This window comes from Tamandua tetradactyla, chromosome 18, assembly GCF_023851605.1.
Source record: "Tamandua tetradactyla isolate mTamTet1 chromosome 18, mTamTet1.pri, whole genome shotgun sequence".
NCBI lineage: Eukaryota > Metazoa > Chordata > Mammalia > Pilosa > Myrmecophagidae > Tamandua > Tamandua tetradactyla.
Window position 1 is genome coordinate 65,841,965 of NC_135344.1, and position 21,861 is coordinate 65,863,825.

The 21,861-nt window shown below is 37.1% G+C and overlaps 1 protein-coding gene across 4 annotated transcripts in view; it reads left to right on the forward strand.

Moving 5' to 3' along the window:
- Nucleotides 1–21,861, forward strand: part of SMCHD1 (structural maintenance of chromosomes flexible hinge domain containing 1) — a 211,088-nt gene that overhangs the window by 17,569 nt on the left and 171,658 nt on the right. For all 4 annotated transcript variants that reach the window (XM_077135872.1, XM_077135873.1, XM_077135875.1 and 1 more), the window contains 4 exons: nucleotides 15,848–15,923; nucleotides 16,569–16,730; nucleotides 21,040–21,122; nucleotides 21,731–21,861. In XM_077135872.1, coding sequence (XP_076991987.1) covers nucleotides 15,848–15,923; nucleotides 16,569–16,730; nucleotides 21,040–21,122; nucleotides 21,731–21,861 — 452 coding nt within the window. The remainder of the gene's footprint in view (nucleotides 1–15,847; nucleotides 15,924–16,568; nucleotides 16,731–21,039; nucleotides 21,123–21,730) is intronic.

Sequence of the window (21,861 nt, forward strand, 5' to 3'; positions counted from 1 at the left end):
CTCCTCATATTTTTCCTTTGTTTTCCCTATAGTTTCTGTATCTTATCTGATTTCAGATGTTCCATCCTCTAGTTCACTTATCCTAATCTCTGTCTCTTGAAATCTACCATTGTAGGTTTCCATTGTTTTTTTCATCTCTCCTACTGCACCTTTCATCCCCATAAGTTCCATGATTTGTTTTTTCAGAGTTTCCATTTCTTCTTTTTATTCATTCCCTGCCTTCTTCATATCCTCCCTCAATTCATTGATTTGGTTTTTGATGAGGTTTGCCATGTCTGTTTGTACATTCTGAATTAGTTGTTTCAGCTCTTGTATCATTTGAACTATTGGTTTGTTCCTTTGACTAGGCCATATCTTCAATTTTCCTGGTGTGATTTGTTATTTTTTTGTTGGCATCTAGACATTGAATTACCTTAATTAGTTTATTCTGGAGATTGCTTTCACTTCTCTTACCTAGGGTTTTCTTGCTAGATGAATTTGTTGTCTATCTGTTCCTTGATCTTCAATTCAGCTTTTTCCGGACCTCAAGCTTAGGTTTTGTTTAACAGAGGATAATTTTTCAGTTCTTGTTTTCTTGTTTCTTGCCCTGCTTGTTTGTATGTTGCCTTTTCCCTTCCCACCCTTAGGAGGGTCTACGTAGGTATTTTACACTCCAGCCAGGTTTTCCCGGACTAAACTGGCCTCCTGTCAGGGGGAAGGAGTCACCTGCGTCAATTTTCCCTGAGGGTGAGACCCATCAGGTTAAAAAACTTTCCTGTGAAATCTCTGGGCTCTGTTTTTCTTATCCTGCCCAGTATGTGGTGCATCTGCCTGCCGGTCGCACCAACAAAAGATGTTGCGGCACTTCTAACTTTGGAAGACTCTCCCTGCTGGGGGCGTGGTGGAGACAGAGGAGAGGTTGTAGGGTGGTTTAATGGCTTCAAATTGCCAAGCCCTGGGGTCTGAATTCCTTGAGAGAGAGATTCCACCTGAGTTGGGCTTCACCCCTCCCCTGGGGAAGCACAGGTGGGAGACAACCCTGAAAGCAGCCCGTTTCTGCCTATATCTGGGGCAGTTGCAGCCCGAGAAGTCCCGCAGCTGAATCCAGAGGCTGCCAAGTGTCTGTAGAAACACAGCCACTGAATCCTGTTTCCTCCCCTTTTCTCTTTTTCCGTGAGCCCAATGAGTAAACTCCACCTTGACCAGGTTTAGAGTCTCTTTCCTTCCCTCTGGGAAGCTGCCTGTGGGGGAGGGGCGCCGGTCGCCGGCCACAGCGGCTTGGGGAACTCACGGTTTTAGGGAGACTTTCAGCTGGTCCAGACTGGCGTACGCTGTGTGTCTGGTCACTGACGTGGCTCCGGGAGCTGTTCTCTACTGTTTCTGGTTATTTAGTAGTTGTTCTGGAGGACGAACTAAAACGCCCACATTGGTAAGCCACCATCTTGGCCCCTCCTTCCCCCGATTATATCTTCAGCCAACCTTCCCAGTTCTTTTCTCTTCTCAGGGATACCAATGATTCTTATATTTATGCACCTTTTGTCAGGATTCGCTGTATTTTAAAACTTCAGCTTTTGTGTGAGACCAAAGGAAGAGATCTTTATTTGGTCCAAAGTTTGTATTTTCTGTAGCATACTATGTCATTTAAGTTAAATGGTTAGATTATTTAAAGAACCTAATTATGTGGAACCTAGAATAGGAAATGAGCTTTTTTTTAATGCAATTTTATTGAGACATACTCACATATAATCATTCAGAGTATACAATCAGTGGTGCAGGTATCATATAGTTGTGCATTCATCACCACAGTCAATTTTTTTATCATTTTCGTTACTCCAAAAAAATACATACAAGAATAAAAATGAAGTAGGGAATGAGATATTGGTATTCTGTACAGGTTAATGTAATCCCCTGATATATTCCAGAGTATTTGGAGCAGAAGGTAAAAAAAATATTTGCAAAATCCCCTTGAGGGACTGGGGGAAATTCTGAAACTATTAAGCTTCCCCACCTGGGGAATTCCTGATATTCTCTCAAGCATTTAGGGACTCAAAATTTAATAAGCTAAGCCCTCTATATTGGAACCTGCCCTTAGGAAACTTATTCTGCAGATTAGAAACTAAGCCTAAGAATGACCCCCAGAGAACTTCTTTTGTTGCTCAGATGCAGCCCCTCTCTTTAAACCAACTCTACAAATAAACTCATTATCCTTTCCCTTACATGGGGCGTGACATCCAGGGGTATAAATCTTCCTGACAATGTGGGACATTACTTCCAGGAATCAGCCTGGCCTTGTCATTGTGGGACTGAGAAAGCCTTTGACCAAAAGGGGGAAAATAAATGAAACAAGAGTTTCAGTAGGTAAGAAATTTCAAATAGTCAAGAGGTCTTTCTAGAGGTTATTCTTATGAATTATACAGGTATACCTTTTTTAGTTTCTAATGTCTTAGAATAGCTAGAAGGAAATATCTGAAACTGTTGAACTGAAATCCAGTAGCCTTGATTCTTGATTCTTGATGATTGAATAACCATATAGCTTTTAGGATGTGACCTTGTGATTGTGAAAACCAGTGACTGATACTCCCTTTATCCAGTGTATGGGCAAGTGAGTCAGAATATAAAGGATATATGTATGTGTGTGTGTGTGTGTGTGTGTGTGTGTATAAAAGGTTGGTAGGAATGAGGGGTCTGGGATGTTTTGGGTGTTCTTTTAAATTTAATTTTTTTTTAATATTTGTTATAATGAAAATGTTCTGAATTCTATTTCAGTGATGAATACACAACTATGTTATGATACTGTGAACCACTGATTGTATACTTAGATTTTTTGGTATGTGAATATATCTCAATAAAATTGCATTTAAAAAAAGGAATGTATGAGGAAATTCTGCAACTCATCAAAAAAAAGATAACTCAGTTAAAAAATGGTCAAAAGACTTGAATAGAATGATGATTGAACAATGATATAGCTTTCACAGTGAGACTCTGTGAATGTGAAAACCTTATGTCTGATGCTCCTTTTAGCTACTATATCAACAGAAGAATAGAACGTATGGAATAAAAAATAAATAATGGGGGAACAAATGTTAAAATAAATTCAGTTTGAAATAGTGGTAAATGAAAGTGAGGGGTAAGGGGTATGGTACGTATAGTTTTTTTTTCTCTATTATCATTTTATTTCTTTTTCTGTTGTCTTTTTATTTCTTTTTCAAAATCGATGCAAATGTACTAAGAAATGATGAATATGCAACTATGTGATGATATTAAGAATTCCTGATTGTGTATGTAGAATGGAATGATATCTAAATGTTTTGTTAGTTTTTTTAACTAATAAAAAAAAGTTAAAAAAAAAAAAAAAAGAAGACTTGAGTAGATATTTCTCCAAAGAAAATTTACAGTTGGTCAAAAAACTTATTTCACTCAATGTGATGTCTTCATAGTTCATGCAAGAATGTCAGAACTTCATTCCTTTCTAGAGCTGAGTAATATCCCACTGTATCTTTTTTATTCCATTAGAATTTTCTTAACAATTTTTAATTGTGTAATATAACATATAACAAAGCAAAGAAAGAAAAAAGCAGTAGTTTTCAAAGCACTCTTCGACAAGTAGTTACAGGACAGATCTCAGAGTTTGTCATGGGCTACCATACCATCTTCTCCAGATTTTTCTTTCCAGCTGCTCAAGAATATAGAAGACTAAAGGAATAAATATTTTTTTATCATCACAATCGACTTTTTTTTTGAAAAATCACATACAAAACAGCAATAAATTTCAAAGCACAGCAGTTAGTTGTAGAACAGATTCCAGAGTTTGATATAAGTTACAATTCCACAATTTTATATTTTTACTTCTAGCTGCTCTAAAATACTGAAGACTAAAAGAAGTATCGGTCATAGTCATTTGTGAAATCTTACTTTCTCTGTGTAATTCCACCATCACCTTTGATCTTTCTCCCCCACTCTTTAGGGGTATTTGGGCTGTTGCCATTCCAACTTTTTCATGTTGAAAGTGGCTGTCATTAATATGGGGTAAGGAGATTTAACTAACTGATGTTTTGGAGAGGCTGGGTCCTCTGTGTTTCAGGACTTATCTGGCCAGGGACCCATCTGGGAGTTGTAGGTTTCTGCAGTGTTACCCTACTGCATGGAACCTTTGTGAATCTTATATATTCCCCTAGGTGTTGTTTAGGATTGGCTGGGATGGTTTTGGTTGGGATTTGGCAAGTTATGATAGGTAGCAATGTCTAACTGAAGCTTGCGTTTAGAGTAACCTCCAGAGTAGCCTCATGACTCTATTTGAACTCTTTCAGCCACTAATACTTTTTTGTTAACTTCTTTTCCCCCTTTTGGTCAGGATGGGATTGTTGATCCCATGGTACCAGGGTGGAACTCATCCCTGGGAGTCATCTTCCACGTCGCCAGGAAGACTTGCATCCCTGGATGTAATGTCCCATATAGCGGGGAGCACAGTAATTTCACTTGCAGAGTTGGGCTTAGAGAAAGAGAGAGAGGCCACATGTGAGCAACAAAAGAAGTGCTCCAGAAGTAACACTTCCGCATGCCTATAGGAAGGCTAAGCTTCTCCACTATGCACATAAGCTTCACAAGAGTAAGCCTCAAGATCAAGGACTTGGCCTATTGATTGGGTGTCCCTAATGTGACAGTATCAGGAGATTCTCTGATGGTAAAGCTTAATGATTCCGTATTTTTCCTCCCATTCCTCAAGGGACTTTGCCAATACTTTTTTATTGTCTGCTTAATATATTCTAGGATGTATCCAGGCATTGCATTAAGCTATAACAGGATTAAAGGTTCTCATTCTTACTCTGGGCTCCCTGTGTTTCAGCTTTTCAGATGAGCTATCCAGGTTGAGTAAGGTTGTGTGGTAGAGAAAATGAGCTATCCAGGTTGAATTAGGTTATGTGGTACAGAAAATTTTGATTCTAGATAAAATAAACCTTTCTTTCTTTGGTTTCAAAGAGTAGCTGTGGAGTGGGCCATGGTGGCTCAGTGGCAGAATTCACTCATCCCATACCAGAGACCCAGGTTAGAGTCCCGGTGCCTGCCCATGCCAAAAGATAGAATAGGTGCGATTCTAAAATATAGACAATGTCTTTCTTACTCTGTGTTCTGAATTACCTTACTCCCAACCTGATCAGCTTTGTTTTTTATCTCTAAATACCAAGTTATGGATATACAAAACGTCCTCTCAAAGTCCAGAAATAATAATTACCACTCTGGACTAAATGTGTCTGCTATAAGAGCTTGCAGTTTAGGCCCCTGTTTTCTTCTAAGCATTTTCTAAAAGAGACCATACAATAATTGTTTTTTCGTTTCTGTCTTATTTTGCTTCACCAAATGTCCCACAGGTTCATTCACATTGTTGCATGCCTCACGACTTTGTTCCTTTTTGTAGCAGCACAGTATTTGATCATATGTATACATCATCATTTGCAAGTCTACTTCTCAGTCGGTGCATCCTTCAGCCACCTGAATTCATTAGGCATCATGTATAATGACCAAAGTCCACAGTCCATCAACACTATCAATTTTAAATAATTTCGTTGTTCCTAAGAGAAAGATAACCAATAAACACACCCTCACAATATAGGAAATCTAAAGCTCCCCTTAACTCTTGTCCCTTCCATTATTTCCCCTGCTGTTGCTGTGGTACGGACTGATGTTATCCTGTTAAACATAGCCCATAGCATGCAATAGCGGTTTCCCCTGCACCCTGGACTTTAACATTCTTTGTATGCAAATCATACCTTTGAAGTAGTTCTTGCAAGAACTTATTTATATTTCTACTGTTAGTCAGTGGGTTACATAGGTATATACGACCCCTTTCAATCATATTCACCTTCAATATGGTAATATTATTTATAGACCCACTTAGAGACCGCTTTCATTTGTATGTATCTATTTAAATGTATCTATTCCCTTACATATCAGTTCGGCCTTATTAGCTAACCATTCTCCTATTTCTAGCTTCTATATAGCTTTAAGACCTCTGTATTCTGCATTAGAAGTTTTATCTTTACTATGGTCACAAAAGCAGAGTCATGCGGTATCTATCCTTTTGGGTCTGGCTTATTTCACTCAGCACTGTGTCCTCAAGGACTTCATTTCATCTTACTGCTGCATGATAGTCCATTGTATGTATATACCACATTTTGTTAACCCACTTGTCTGTTGATATGCATTTGGATTGTTTCTGTCTTTTGGTGATTGTGAATAATGCTGCTGTGCACAACCGTGTACAAATGTCTGTGTCACTGCTTTGAGCTCTTTTATGTATATACTGAGTAGTGGGATTGCCGTACCATAGGGCAACTCAATATTTACTTTCCTGAGCAACTGCCAGACCATTCCGTAGTAGCCATACCATTATGCATTCCTACCAGCAGTGTATAAGTGTCCCAATTACTCCACATCCTCTCCAACATATTTAGTTTCCTGTTTGTTTAATAGCAGCCATTCTTATAGATGTGAGGTAGTATTTTACTGTAGTCTTGATCTGCATTTTCCTTATAGCTAATAGGAAAATGAGCATTTCTTCATGTGCTTTTGAGCCGTCTGTGTTTACTCTTCAGAAAAATGTCTATTCACATCTTTAGCCCATTTTATAATTGCACTATTGTTGTTTTGTTGTTAACTTGTATGATTTCTTTGTGTCTGCAGGATATCAAACCTTTGTCCAATGTCTGATTTCCAAATATTTTCTCCCATTATATTTGCTGCCGCTACACCTTTTTGATAGTCTTTTGAGGTGCAGAGGCATTTGATTTTGAGGAAGTCCCATTTATCTAGTTTTTTCTTTTTTTGGTGTGCTTTGGATATAAAGTTTAAGGAGCTACCTCCTATTACTAGGTCTTGAAGATGTTTCCCTACATTTTCTTCTAGAAGCTTTATGGTACTTGTTCTTATATTTAGGTGTTTGACCCACTTTGAGTTAATTTTTATATAAGGTGTGAGGTAAGGGTCCTCTTTCATTCTTTTGGCTATTTATATCTAGTTCCCCCATGCCCACTTATTGAAAAGACTATTTTGTCCCAGTTCAGTGGATTTGGTGGCCTATTTCTGCACTCTTAATTTAATTCCATTGATCAATACTTCTATCTTTGTGCCAGTACTATGCTGTTTTGACCAGTGGGTGTGGGTTTGTAATAAATTTTAAAATTGGGAAGTGTTAACCTTCCCTCTTTGTTCTTCTTTTTTAGGATGCTTTTAGCTATTTGGGGTCACCTTTCCTTCCAAATGAATTTGGTAACTAGCTTTTCTAAGTCTTCAGAGTAGGTTGTTGGAATTTTGATTGGTACCGCATTGAATCTGTAGATCAATTTGGGTAGAATTGACATCTTGACTATGTTTAACCTACCTGGCCATGAGCCAGGAATGCCTTTCCAACTATTTAGATTGTCTTTGATTTCTTTTCAAAATGTTATGTTGTTTTTAGTGTAGAAGTCCAACAAATGTTATTGATTTTTGCACATTAATTTTATATCCTGCCACCTTGCTGGATTTCTTTATTAGCTCAAGTAAGTTTGTTGTAGATTTCTCAGGATTTTCTAAGTATAGGATCATGTCATCTGCAAATAACGAAATATGTACTTCTTCCTTTCCAATTTGGATGCTTTTCATTTCTTTGTCTTGCCTGATTGTTCTAACTAGAACTTCTAGTACAGTTTTGAATAGTAGTGGTGACAGAGGGTATCCTTGTCTCATTCCCGATCTTAGGGGGACAGCTTTCCATCTCTCTCCATTGAATATGATGCTGGCTGTGGGTTTTTCATATATGCCCTGTATCATATTGAGGAAGTTACCTTTGATTCCTATCTCTTGAAGTGTTTTTATCAGAAATGGATGTTGAATTTTGTTGAATGCTTTTCCAGCATCAATTGAGATGATCATGTGATTTTTCCCTTTTGATTTGTTAATATGTTGTATTACATTAACTTATTTTCTTGGGCTGAACCATCTTTGCATTCCTGGTATAACCCCATTTGGTTGTGGTCTGTAAATCTTTTCATGTGTTGTTGGATTTGATTTGCTTGAATTTTTTTTTTTAGCTTTTTTTTATTAATTAAAAAAAATTAGGGCGGGCCGCGGTGGCTCAGCGGGCAAAGTGCTTGCCTGCTATGCCGGAGGACCTCGGTTCGATTCCCGGCCCCAGCCCATGTAACAAAAATGGAGAAACAGAATACAATAAAAAACAAGAAAATGTTTAAAAATGTTTCCCTTTCTTCCTTCCTTCCTTCCTTCTATCCTTCCTTCCTTCTCTCTGTCTTTCCTTTAAAAAAAAAAAAAAAAATTAAACAAAACATTAAGATATCATTCCATTCTACATATACAATCAGTAATTCTTAGTATCATCACATAGTTGCATATACATCATTTCTTAGTACATTTGCATCGATTTAGAAAAAAATAAAAAGACAACAGAAAAAGAAATAAAATAATAGAGAAAAAAAAGATTATACATACCATACCCCTTACCCCTCGCTTTCATATACCACTAGCATTTCAAACTGAATTTATTTTAACATTTGTTCCCCCTATTATTTATTTTTATTCCATATATTCTACTCTTCTGTTGATATAGTAGCTAAAAGGAGCATCGGACACAAGGTTTTCACATTCGCAGCCTCTCATTGTGAAAGCTTTATCATTGTTCAATCATCATCAAGAAACATGGCTACTGGAACACAGCTCTACATTTTCAGGCAGTTCCCTCCAGCCTTTCTGCTACATCTTGAACAACAAGGTGATATCTACTTAATGCATAAGAATAACCTCCAGAATAACCTCTCCACTCTGGAATCTCTTAGCCATTGATACTTAGTCTCATTTCACTCTTCCCGCTTTGGTGGAGAAGGTTCTCTCAATCCCTTGATGTTAATTCTCAGCTCATTCTAGGGTTTTTCTCAGTCCTTTGATGCTGAGTTTCAGCTCATTCCAGGATCTCTGTTCCGTGTTGCCAGGAAGGTCCACACCCCTGGGAGTCATGTCGCACGCAGAGAGGGGGAGGGTGATGAGACTGCTCATCATGTTGGCTGGAGAGAGAGGCCACATCTGAGCAACAAAAGAGGCTCTCTTGGGGGTGACTCTTAGGCCTAAATTTTAAGTAGACTTCACCTATCCTTTGCAGGGTTAAATTTCATATGAACAAACCCCAAGACTGGAGGCTCAGCCTATAGCTTTGGTTGTCTACACTGCTTGTGAGAATATCAAGAATTCAACTTGGGAAAGTTGCCAATTCCCCAACTTGGGGAAGTCTACTATTGTTGAAATGTCTGTGCTCCCTTCAGTTTGCCAGGAAATTTGCCAGTTCAACTTGGGGAAGTTGAATTTCTCCCCGCTCTCACCGTTCCCCGAAGGGGGCTTGCGAATACTTTCCAGTCACTGATCAAAACATTCTGGGATTCATCGGGGCATCACTCTAGACAAACCAACAAAATCTCATGTCCTACCTGAGATTCCAAGTACTTATGACATTCAATCAAACTATCTACATGAGTTATATTAGGAAATGCTCTAGTCAAAATATAAATTTTGTAACAAACATTTTTTCTTTAATCTCACACATAAGGTGACATTTTAAAGTATTGATTATCATCTATTTTCAGCACCCTGCAATAATGACATTCCTTTGTTCTTCCTCATTGATTTGCTTGTATTTTGTTGAGAGTTTTGGCATCCGTGTTCATTAGGGAGATTGGCCTGTAGTTTTCCTTTCTTGTAGCATCTTTATCCAGTTTTGGTATTAGGGTAATGTTAGCTTTATAAAGTGAGTTAAGCAGTATTTCTTTTTCCTCAGTTTTTTGGGAAAACTTTGTTGGTGTTATTTCAGTTTGGAATGTTTGATAAAATTCCCCTATGAAGCTGTCTGGCCCTGGGCTTTTCATTGTAGGAAGTTTTTTGATGACTGATTGAATCTCTTTACTTGTGATTGCTTTTGAAATCTTCTATTTCTTTGTAAGTCAGTGTAAATTGTTTGTGTGTTTCCAGGAATTTGTTCATTTCATCTGTCTAGTTTGTTGGCATATAGTTGTTTATAGTAGCATCTTATGATTTCTTTCATTTCATCACGGTCTGTGGTAACGACCCTCCTCGCATTTCTGATTTTGTTTATGTGCATCCTCTTTCTTTTTTTTCTTTGTCAACTTTGCTGGTGGCCCATCAATTTTATTGATATTCTAAAGAACCAACTTTTTGGTTTTGTTGATTCTTTCTATTGTTTTTTTTTTTTTCTGTTCTCCTATTCATTTAACTGCTTCAATCTTTGTTATTTCTCTTCTTCAATTTGCTTTGGGGTTAGCTTGCTGTTCTTTCCCAAGTTCCTCCAGTTGAGCAGTTAAGTCCTTGATTTTTGCTGTTTCTTGCTTTTTAATATAGGCATTTAGGGCAATAAATTTCCCTCTCATCACAGCCTTCGCTTTATCCCGTAAGTTCTGATATGTTGTATTCTCCTTTTCTTTCATCTCCAGCTAGCTACTGATTTCTCTAACAATTTCTTCTTTGACCCACTGCTTTTTTAAGAGTATGTTATTTAATCTCTATGTATTTTTTGAAAGTTCTCATTCTTTGGTGGTTATTGATATCTAGCTTCATTCCATTGTGATCAGAGAAGGTGCTTTGAATAATTTTGATTTTTTTGCATTTATAAAAGTCTGTTTTGTGCTCCAGCATATGAACTATCATGGAGAATGTTCCATGAATAGTAGAGAAGAGTGTATATCCTGGTGTTTTGGGGTGTAATGACCTATATATGTCTGTTAGGTCTAATTCATTTATCAGGTTGTTTAACTTCTCTATTACCTTGTTGCTCTTCTGTCTGTTTATAGAGGAGAGTGGTGTTTTGAAGTCTACTATTATTGAAATGTCTGTTGCTCCCTTCAGTTTTGCCAGTGTCTGTCTCATGTACTTTGGAGCCTTGATTGGGAACATGAACATTTATGATTGTTAAAGTCTATTTTGTCCGAAATTGGTATAGGTACTCCTGTTTTGTTTTGGTTACAACTTGTGTAGAACATCTTTTTCCATCCTTTCAATTTCAGTCTATTTGTATCCTTATGTCTAAGATGATTCTTGTAAGCAGCATCTATCTGGATTATATCTCTTAATCCATTTTGCCAATCTGTATCTTTTAATTGGTAAATTTAATCCATTAACATTTGAAGTTATTGCTGAAATGGTGTTTCTTATATCCACTATCTTATTCTTTGGATTTTGTTTGTCAGATCTACATATTCTTTTCCCTCTCTCTCTTTTCATGCTTTAAATTACCCTTACTGGTACTGGTACTCTTTAATTCCATGCCCTCCTCCAGCCGTCCCTCTCCTGTTTTTTTTTTTTTTTTTTTCAATTGGTAGAACTCCCTTTAGTATTTCTTTTAGGACTAGTTTCTTGTTGACAGAGTCTTTCAGGATTTGTTCGTCTGTGAAACTTTTAATCTCTCCCTTCATTTTGGAGGACAGTTTGTCTGGGTACAGGAGTCTTGGCTGGAAGTCTTTCTCTTTTAGGATCTTAAATATATTGAACCACTGCCTCGTCACCTCCATAGTGCCAGTTGAGTAGTCTGTACTTAGTCTTATGTAGTTTCCCTTGTATGTAGTAGATTGTTTTCTCTTGCTGTTTGGGGATTTTTACCTTCTCTTCAACATTTGACATACTGATTAGTATGTGTCTTGGGGAAGGCCTATTTAGATTTATTGTATTTGGAGTTCCTTGAGCTTTTTTGATCTGCGTATTTATGTCTGTTATAAGGGTTTGGAACTTTTCCCCCATTATATCTTCAATTAAACTTCCTAGCCATTTACTCTTCTCTTCTCTTTCTCGGACACCAGTGGTTCTAATATTTGTGCACTTTGTTTTGTCCATCATTTCCCTGAGATCCAATTCAAATTTTTCCATCTCTTTTTTATTTATTTATTTATTTATTTATTTATTTTGCATGGGCGGGCACTTGGAATTGAACCCAGGTCTTCAGCATGGCAGGCAAGCGTTCTCCCACTAAGCCACCGTCGCACCACCCCATAATACATTTAATTGTCATGTCTCTTTGGTCTCTTTTAATCTGAAACACTACTCTTACCTTGTTTTAGGTCATATAAAAACTTCAGAGAGTCCAGCTTAACTTTATTTCTTTCCTCATTTAAGAATATTCTACGATCTGGGTTTGTCTGAATGTTTCCTTAGGATTCACACAATCAGGTTTAGATTAAGTTGTGTTTTTTTTTGGAAAAATCTACATAGATAGCACGTATTTCCCATTGATTTAGTCCAGGAAGTATGTGTTGTCAGTTTGCCTCATTATGGGTGATTATAAGTGTGGAAACTTGATTAAGGGGTTATCTGCCAGATTTTGCCACAAAGTTACCTTTTCCCTTTGTAATTGGTAAGCTATATATCACTATGGGGTGATACTTTGAGACTATATGAACACCCTATCCCCCCCAGTGACCTTTCACCCAATGGTTTTAGCCATTCATAATCCATAATGAACTCTACCTGAATCAGTTATTACTATGTTGCAAAGCTATTTTCTAGTTCTATTATTCATTTATTCATATCATCCATATGACATTTTCTGTAAAGACCTCCCCACTTCCCCTTTTTGGTATTTCTATGGGCTTACAGATAGTTTTTCAACGTGCTTTTAACTCATTACCATCACTCTCCATCTCTTTTTGCCATTTGCTGTTTCAAGTGTTGAAAATCAGTTGTCCTGTCCTCTAGTTTGCTTATTCTTTCTTCTGCTTCTTCAAATCTGCAGTTGTGTGTCTTGAGTATGTTTTTAATTTGGTCTATACCATCTTTAGTCTCTGTGATAGCTGCTATTTTTCTATTTATTCTTTCGAATTCCTTTTTATGCTCTTCTGGTATCTTCTTGATCTCCTTTATGTCATTAGCCATCCCATTTATTTTATTTAGTAGAGTTATATGAGCATCTTTGATTAGTTATTCCAAAGTCCATGTCTCTGCCTATATTTTAATTTGGTCACTAGGCTGGGCTATATCTGTCTACATATTGAAATGCTTAGTGATCTTCTGTTGTCTTCATGGCATGTAAATATCTTGATTGGTTTACTTTGTACCTGGATTTCCTTCAGTAGTCTAAAGCTTTGCTTTTGTGGGATGGATGTGGAGCAGGGTTCGGGGTGAAACAGAATAGTGTGGTGATGCATTGCAGCGCAGGTATAGGCAGAGGTTGGGGTTGCTAAGCTGGTGCCTTTGAGCATGGGGTGCGGGTCATGGGGTTGTAAAGGTCCAGTGTGGGGGCCATGGGTATGCTATGCAGCTCAGTCAGACCTTGCAGTGCAGGAGCAGAGTGCATTGTGCCAGACACAGATGTAGAGCATTCCTGATTCCATTCTCCCCGTCCATGCACTCCTGAGGGCTCTGGGTTTCTGTTTGGATAGGGGCACATTAGGCTGTTTTCACCAGCTGGATGGTCTCTTGTTCTCTGCATATCAATTCTTCAGCTTTTCTAACCAGAACCTCACTATGTGCTGTAGAAGACCCTCTTGGGTCTTATATCTGGGAATCACCATCTCATTCTCTTTCCGGGTCCCTTCTCTAACTTTTCCTTGGAGCAGGGGTGAACTCGACCTATCCTGTTCTGCCATCTTCTCGGACCCCTCTGTTCCTGTCATCTTCCCAGGACCCCAAGTCCAGTCCTTTTGCAGTATTTTGTGCTGTCCGATTTAAAAAGCCTCTGTTTTTTGTTTTTTCTTTTCTGTGATTCCTGCCCCCACTCTGCCGGGAGAAAAACTTCTAGTACCTTTAATGCTTATTCCAGGTTTTTTTGTCTGGGGCCTATTTTCAGTAGTCAGAAACCATTAATTTTTTCTGCAAGTGGAGCTTGATTGAGCTAAGCTCCTGCTACTAGTAAAGTTTGTTTCCTTTCCCCTTGGGGAACCAGGCTGCTGTGCCCATGGGATAGAGGTGCTGGTGTCCGCAGCTTTGGGGGACTTACAGTTCTGTGTAGGGTCTTATCCAGTCTGGCTTGTCCAGACCTGATTGCTGTGAGTCTGGTCACTGATGTCCCTTTGTAGTTGTTCTGTATGGTGCCTGGCCATTTACTAGATGCTCTAGAAAACGAACTAAATTCCACACCTCACTAAGCTGCCACCTTGCCCCCATCTTGTTGGGGTTTTTTTCTCCTACATAATAAAATTTTGATCTGATAGCTATGCATTGATGGTACTATTTTGATTGCCATCTCTTCTGTATTCATTAGCAAGAATTCTTTAAAGAACTCTGCCTCATAGACCAGAGCTATTTGTTTACTCTGACATACAGTTGGTACAAGAAAAGCAAATAAATGCTCTATTCTTTTCCTTCAATATATCTTTATTTAAATTAAGAATTATCTTGCACTAGTTGATTCCAGTAGTGATTAGAAAGGGTTTTTAGTAGTAGTATTCAAAATTTGGGTATCAAAAAAAGTCTAGATTTTTCAGTTGTCTGCCAGTGCTGCTCTGCCTAGTCCATCATTACCAGTAACAGAAGTCAGTCTTTCTGTTAACTCAGTGTATTGTTGTATTTTTTCATTTTTTAAAGCACATGCGTTTTTTTCCATCTTAAAGGTACATAAAATTTAAATGAAAATATTAATTTATTGTTCTTATTCTCAGTGTTTACTTGTGAGATTTCACATTTTTTTATGTGCTTATTGGCTTTTTGCATTTTCTCCTAGTGTTGATTATTTGTGTCCTTTCTTTCTCTTTGTTCATCTTTTTTTTTTTTTTGCCTTCTGAAGGCTTTTTGTTTATTAAGTTTTGTCCGCGACTTCTCGCTCAGCGTCAAGCCCCCGGCCGGCGGGTGAGACAATGAGGAGAGACAGAGAGACGCAGACAAATCCGCGCTGGTGAGAAACACAGGTCCAAGACACGTAGCAGTTGTAAGCACAGACCTTTACTGGAGTTAAGCTTGCATTCTCTGTTACAGGTTCCGCGCGGGCGAAATATCCCGCGGGGGAACAACCTCTATGCGGCCGTCAGGCACGGCTCCCTGTGGGTCGTCTCCACCCACCCTGTCCGGGTAACCTCTTATATACTGTGCCCAAACCCAATAGGTTAGTGCCACGTATACAGAGGTGATTGGAAGATAGGGTTGGTGGGCGTGTGCGTCATTTGCGGAAGCAGGATGTGAGCGCCATCTTGGCTCACTCGATGGGCGGGGGGAACTCTAGAGCAGGCTGCAGCGTGTCCACTAGGCCAAACCCGGAAAGCGGCTCTCTACAAAGTTTGCTACCCTTTTGACTCTTGCTGCAATTTGCTTCCTTCAATTTATAATTTACCTTAACTTTTAAAGTTTCTCTTTTCAAGGGGGTTATAATAAAGATCCTTTATTATGCTGCTTTATTTATTCTACATAGCTTGGCTGTCCTTACTGCAGTGTTGCAAAACCATCAACCTCAGTTTTCTTCCAACACTCTTGTTCTGCTTTTGCATATGTAAATAATCTCTATGTACATTGCATTACATTAATGCTTTGTTCTAAATAAGTTGACTACTTCTGTGTTTACATGAAGTAACCTCGCTTTTCTGAGTTGGCCCTGCTGAAAGATGTTAAAACCTTTTTCAAGTGTTCCACCCTAGTGTTCTGAAGTGGCTTATAGTAGCAGAAAAAGCAATCTAATTAAATAGATTTATCTATCTAAAAATCACAGGTAATTTTTAGATAGATACAGGTATATTAGTTATTCAAAGGCAAATTTTAAGAATACTAAATCCGTATTTCTTAAAGTAGTAATTGTTACAAAATTATAAATATGTTATCAGCATTTTCATATTATTATAAATCTTGAATAGTACCTTTATTTCTTTTATGTAACAATTGGTTTTATTCCTCCTGTTTTGGATAGACACTTGGCATTTCATCTGAAGAGAAATTTGTTATTACAACAACAAGTAGGAAAGAAATTACCTGTGATAATTTTGGTAAGTAAACAGTATTAAGTTCATACTTTTATATTTAACATGTCCTAGTATGTAATAGGGCAACAACTGTTAAACACATATGAAACTAATGCGATTGATGGATTAGTTACTTTGTTGGGAGAGGGGTACTATCTTTGTGTACATAGTCTGCTTAGGGTCCACATTTTTCAAGCAAATTCATGAAAAATAATTGATAACCAGTTGTGGCTATAGAAGATAATACCATGCCAACCATCCAACATGGGTTTGTTTGGTCCTTCAAAAAGCTAATTTTCCTTGCTAACGTGGATGCTTCCATTTTCTCTTTTTATTTAGTTACCAAGACCTGCCAGGTTTTCATGCCTGATTCCTTTTGAATTTAAGCATTCTACTCCATGCATGTCGATACTACTGTAAGCCAGATCCTCATGTGATTTGTTGTACTTACTTAAGAATTGAATGTTTCAAATGAGTAGAAGTATTTAGGCCTGTTCATTGATATCTTTAGCAGAATACAACTGAATTTGTAGATAGATTCATTGTTCTAAAGTTTGCCTGTACCATCTTCAAAATTGTTTCCTAGGTATAAATTGCATTTTCAAAATTATAAGTTCATTGAGTTTCTGATGCTGGCATGGACTTGAAGATTTTATCTCTTGATTACAGATGAAACTGTTAATGATGGAGTCACTCTATACCTGCTGCAGTCAGTCGATCAATTACTACTAACAGCTACAAAAGAACGGATTGACTTCCTACCTCACTATGACACACTGGTTAAAAGTGGCATGTATGAATATTATGCGAGTGAAGGACAGAATCCTTTGCGTAAGTACTCCGTCCATACTAATTTTTATAAATGATTACTCTCCTTTAATGTCTGGTCACATGTTGCATTTCTTCACTTTTTAGAAATTTTCTCTTTCTACTTAATGGGCTGGCTGTGACTGCTTATTTTGAGCTTCCTTACTTCGGCCTCTTCATCACAATGTCTTTTTCTGCCAAATCATTTTTCTTCAGAGTAAAGGTGTACCTCTTCTTTAAAGCTAAACTAGTATTGGAATTCATTCTTTTTTCAGCTCAAAAGGGATTTTGTGCCTATACTTGTTTCCATCTCCTATATAATCTCCTCTCCTGATTTATTTTTCCTGCCTTCCTATAGACCTCTCCCAAATTGGGGAAATACTTGCTTTACCTTGAAAACTTATATAGCTCAATTATAAAAGTAAGTGGTTTGTATTTTTGCCTCCCTTTCTTTATCATTTCCTTCCACCTTGACTGCTTGCCATTTCTATCCTGCCTCTGGACTGTTGGATAGTGATCTTTACAAATTAGTCAATATATCCAGTCTTCCTTCTCCTGACTCTGCTGAAGTGTTCAATGTCATTATAGATGTTCTTACAAAAGATATTATTTTCTTATTGCTTAAATATTATAGTTTGTTGGAAGTGAGAAAATACAGATAAGTCAAAAGAACATAAAGGAATTCCTTATCTCTACCATGCAGATGTAACTGCCACTGACATTTTGGTGTTTATAATTTCAGACCTTTTTATATTTGATTTTTTTCTTAAACTTTTTATTTTGAAATAATTTCAAACTTACAAGACACATGCAAAAATAATACAAAACCCTTACAGCAAACTCCAACATCTGTCCTCTTCTAATACCGAGATCCATCAATTTTAATGTTTTGCCACATTTCCTGTATCATTCTGTCTTTTTCTAGGCATTTATCCAGTAATCATCCATATTTGATTTCTTTCTAAGAATGGTTTTCTACTGTGCTTCCTCTGTAACCTACTTTTTTTGGCTTAAAAATAAAATGAATATCTTTCCATGTCAATGAATATACATTTGTTTTTAGTAGTTACACTATATTTAGGTAACAATTTCTTAAAACAGCGGTCTTCTATTATTAGATATCTAGGTTGTTTTCAGTTTTTTTATTGTTACAAATGATTCTGAATAGTCTCGTGCCCAAATCTTTGTGCTAACCCTTTCTTAACTAATATTACTGTTGGCTGCAGTGCTAGGTGCTGGGCCAAATGCTTTATGAACTTTATCTTTTATAAACGTTAATCTTATGTGGTAAGTTATGTATTGACCCTATTTTGCAAAAGAAACTGAGGCTAAAAGATTTTAGGTAACTTGTCAAAAGCCACACTATTAGTTAAGTGTTGGAGGCCAGAATTGAACCCTAGCAGTGTGACTTCAGAGTTTGAACTCTTAATACATTTATTATCTCCTACATTGTTCTTTTCATACAACGCAAGCTCTTAATTCTCCCAAGCTCATCATGGGCCGGCCACAATGGCTCAGCAGGCACAGGTCTCACCTGCCAGGCAGAGACCCGGGTTTGATTAGCTGGTGCCTGCCCATGGAAAAAAAAAAAATTAAAAAAATAAAAAGCTCATCATCTCACTTCCTTCACCACTTCTGCACTTCTGACCCACTTTGCTTCCTTTCACGACAGAATTCAAGAGAGTTGACTATATCCACTATTTGCAATGTCTGTCTTCTTCCCAAGCCCTCCTGGTCACTCTGACCAGGCATTTGTCACTACGCCTCTAATGTAACCACTGTGCTAAAGTCACCATTGACTATAAATCCAGTAATGAATTCTCAGTTTTCGTTTTACTTTAGGTATAGTTAATACATTTTATCACTTTTACCTCCATGATACCATTTCTTCACTTGACTTTCTGGAAACTGCACTCTCTTGATTTTCCTCCTACCTCACTGGCTGTCCTCTCTCATTTCCTCTCTCCCCACCTTTTTAACGTTGATGAACCTCAGGGTTTAGCCGTTGGTCCTTTTAGCTTCTCTCTCACTTCCTTACTTGATGAGACTATCCAGTCTCATGGCTTTAAAAACTATCTTTATGACAGTGATTCCCAAATGGAGATGTGGAGAAATAGTCATTTTTAGTCAAATATTGAAAATATTGCCAATCTTATCTCCTGAATTCCAGTTTTGTCTGTCCATTTGCGTATATGACGTCTTCACTAGGATGTGTGAAATGGGAACTCTCATTTATTTACTAAATCTTGTACTACCCATAGTTTTCCTGTATCAGTTGATCACCACTCCATCCTTCTAGTTGCTGAAAAATCAACCTGATTTTTCTTTGTCTCACCTCACGTTTAATCTGTTGGGAAATTTGTTTGTACTGTCTTTAGGGTTTATCTAGAAATGACCATTTTGTCATCTGTATTGCTGCCGCTTTGTCTGGACAGTATCCTAGCTCATCTGGATTATACATTGGCCTCATGACTGGTCTGGGCTCTCTCTTTTCATTTCTGTCTGTATGAGGTTTGAGATATCAGAATGAGTACTTCTCTGCTGGAAAAATTCATGCCTTCTTTTGCTTAAAGTAAAAGCCAAAGTTTTTACAACTATTTACAAGGTTTCAGCAGCTTTGCTTTTGTATGTTTCTGACAATATTTCCACTAGTCTTCTCCTTGCTTGTTTGCTCAGCTACAGCACATTTGCCTTCTTACTGTTCTACAAATACCTGCCTTTTCCTAGCTTAAGCGTCTTGCCTGGATTGCTCTTCACCCAAATAGTCCCTTCTCTATTCCTTTACCTCATTCAATTGTTTGTTTCCTTCTCAACAAAGCTTATGCCTTGATCATCCTATTTAAACTTGCGATTATGTTCCCGCTATGACTTTAATATTATTTGCTGTTTCTTTTCATGCTAGATTGATTGTACTAGTTTTCTTCCCAGTCAGTCGTTATAGGAATAAGCAGAGACTCTCAGTCTCTAAACCCTTGCTTTGATATTTATAACTCTGTACTATTTTCCTACTTCTGTTTCCTTTGCCTTAGGTGCTGTTTCTAGTTCTTTACCATCTGGTAGACTGTTTTTCAAGACATGCTGATTTTTTTTCTTTTTATCCTTTCCTCTTAGTGAACAGATCTCAGATTTAACTATTATATCTCTGTCAGTAAAGCAAAAATATGTATCTCTGGCTGACTTTATTGTCCCACTATGTGGTATCTGCTCCATTTCCCTCTGGAGCATCTCTTCTCATTTAGCTTGATATGTAGCATTGTATCCAAAACTGAATTTTTCTTTCTTCCCCTTTAAATTTTCCTTTTATGCAAAATATGACCATTTGTCCTGTTTTTCAGACCATCTTGGATTTCTTTTTCCTTTTCTTTTTTTAATCTAATCAAATACTAGTTTGTACTCATTTCTTCATGCTGAATTTCTCTTGATTGGCTATCCTCCTGTTTTCTACAATGTCCCTTTACATTTTCTAGAGTTATTAGCCAGCTTCCTGTAACTCATATCTGATACCCTTCTCCTTATGTCTGATTTGTAATACCTGTGTTCTGACAAAACAATTATAAACATTGCTGTCCTGTAAGTTTTTAGGGTGAGTGGAAGTGCTTGCTGGAATGCTACTTTCTGGATTAGTTAGATTTAGGTAGGTTAAGTTAGCTTTAGGTAGTTAAGCTTCAGTGGAAGGAAGAGACATAAATTTGGTGAGTTACCCTTCTTTAATAATGAAGGAAATGAAAGTGGGAAGTAGTTTGAATAGTGATCTTGAAGAAAGAATATTAATAACAGTGATGAACCAGTAACAATTGGAAAATCAAGGTGATTGTGTGGTAGGAAATTGGTAGCAGGTCTGTCATTTTAAGCAGACATGTTCTACTAGTCATGTTTCTTTTCAGTCATAAGAATTCTATATTGAAATTGGCCTTTTATAGTTGCTTCATTATTTGCCCCTTACCACTAAGTTTGGATTATGCATGATGTAATTACATACCACAGACTATTTGATGATTTTATGGTTTTGGTCTTTTGTTTGTCTCTTAAGTCAGTATGTCTGTCTTTAGATTATAAACTCCTTGAAGCTAGGAATCATGGCTGGCTGACTCATGCTGTATAGTGCCCTACAAATATTGGTTGATGACTACTTTTTTATGCTGGTGGCGATTGGTGATGATGCCTTTATTACGTATGAGATAATAATTAGGATCAGGATAGTACTTTAATTCTAGCTCTTTGGAAAATAAAAGTGATGGCTTAAGGTACTTAAGAATTTCTTCTACTTTGAACTTTTCTATGAAGTATTTGGGAGTAAAAAGTTAAGTAGTAATGTTTTCTTAATCTCTTCCAGCATTTGCTCTTGCAGAATTAATTGACAATTCATTATCTGCTACTTCTCGAAACACTGGTATTAGAAGAATACAGATCAAATTGGTAAGGAAATAATATTATAAAAGAATTTAAAAGTTTGTTGGAGAAAAATTAGAAACTAAAAATAAACTCAGTGTAGAAAAAATTATCTTCATTTATAAAAATTTTTTTCAGTGCGTATATGTATGCAATTGGGTGATCATTCTGTAAGTTTATTTCTTGTAATCATGTGCTTTCCCTTAACAATACATTGTAACCATTTTCTATATCATTAGTACCTTGCATTATCGTGTTCCATTGCTGTAGAGTAGTTTATCGGATAATTACACAAATTAGTAATTTGTCTTCTATTGTGGAACATTAAAATTTTTTCTATATTTTTGCCATTGTAAGCAGTTTGTCATGATGAACATACTTATAGGTCTTTGTCCATGGATTATTTCCTTAAGCTAAATTCTGAGAAATGTAATTTTTGGGTTAAAAGGATATGCAGAATTCTAAGGCTTTTGATACATATAGTTGAAATTCTTTTCACAAAGTTGTATTAATTCAGACTTCTGCAAGCAATGTGTGAATGAACCAATAGAATCACTTTTTCCATATTTAAATTGTCATGTTTTTAACATCAATTTAACTTTACCTGTCTTTTTAAAATTTATTTTTTTTCAAAGCTTTTTGATGAAGCACAAGGAAAACCTGCTGTTGCAGTGGTGGATAATGGAAGAGGAATGACCTCTAAACAGCTTAACAACTGGGCTGTGTATAGGTTGTCAAAGTTTACAAGGCAAGGTGACTTTGAAAG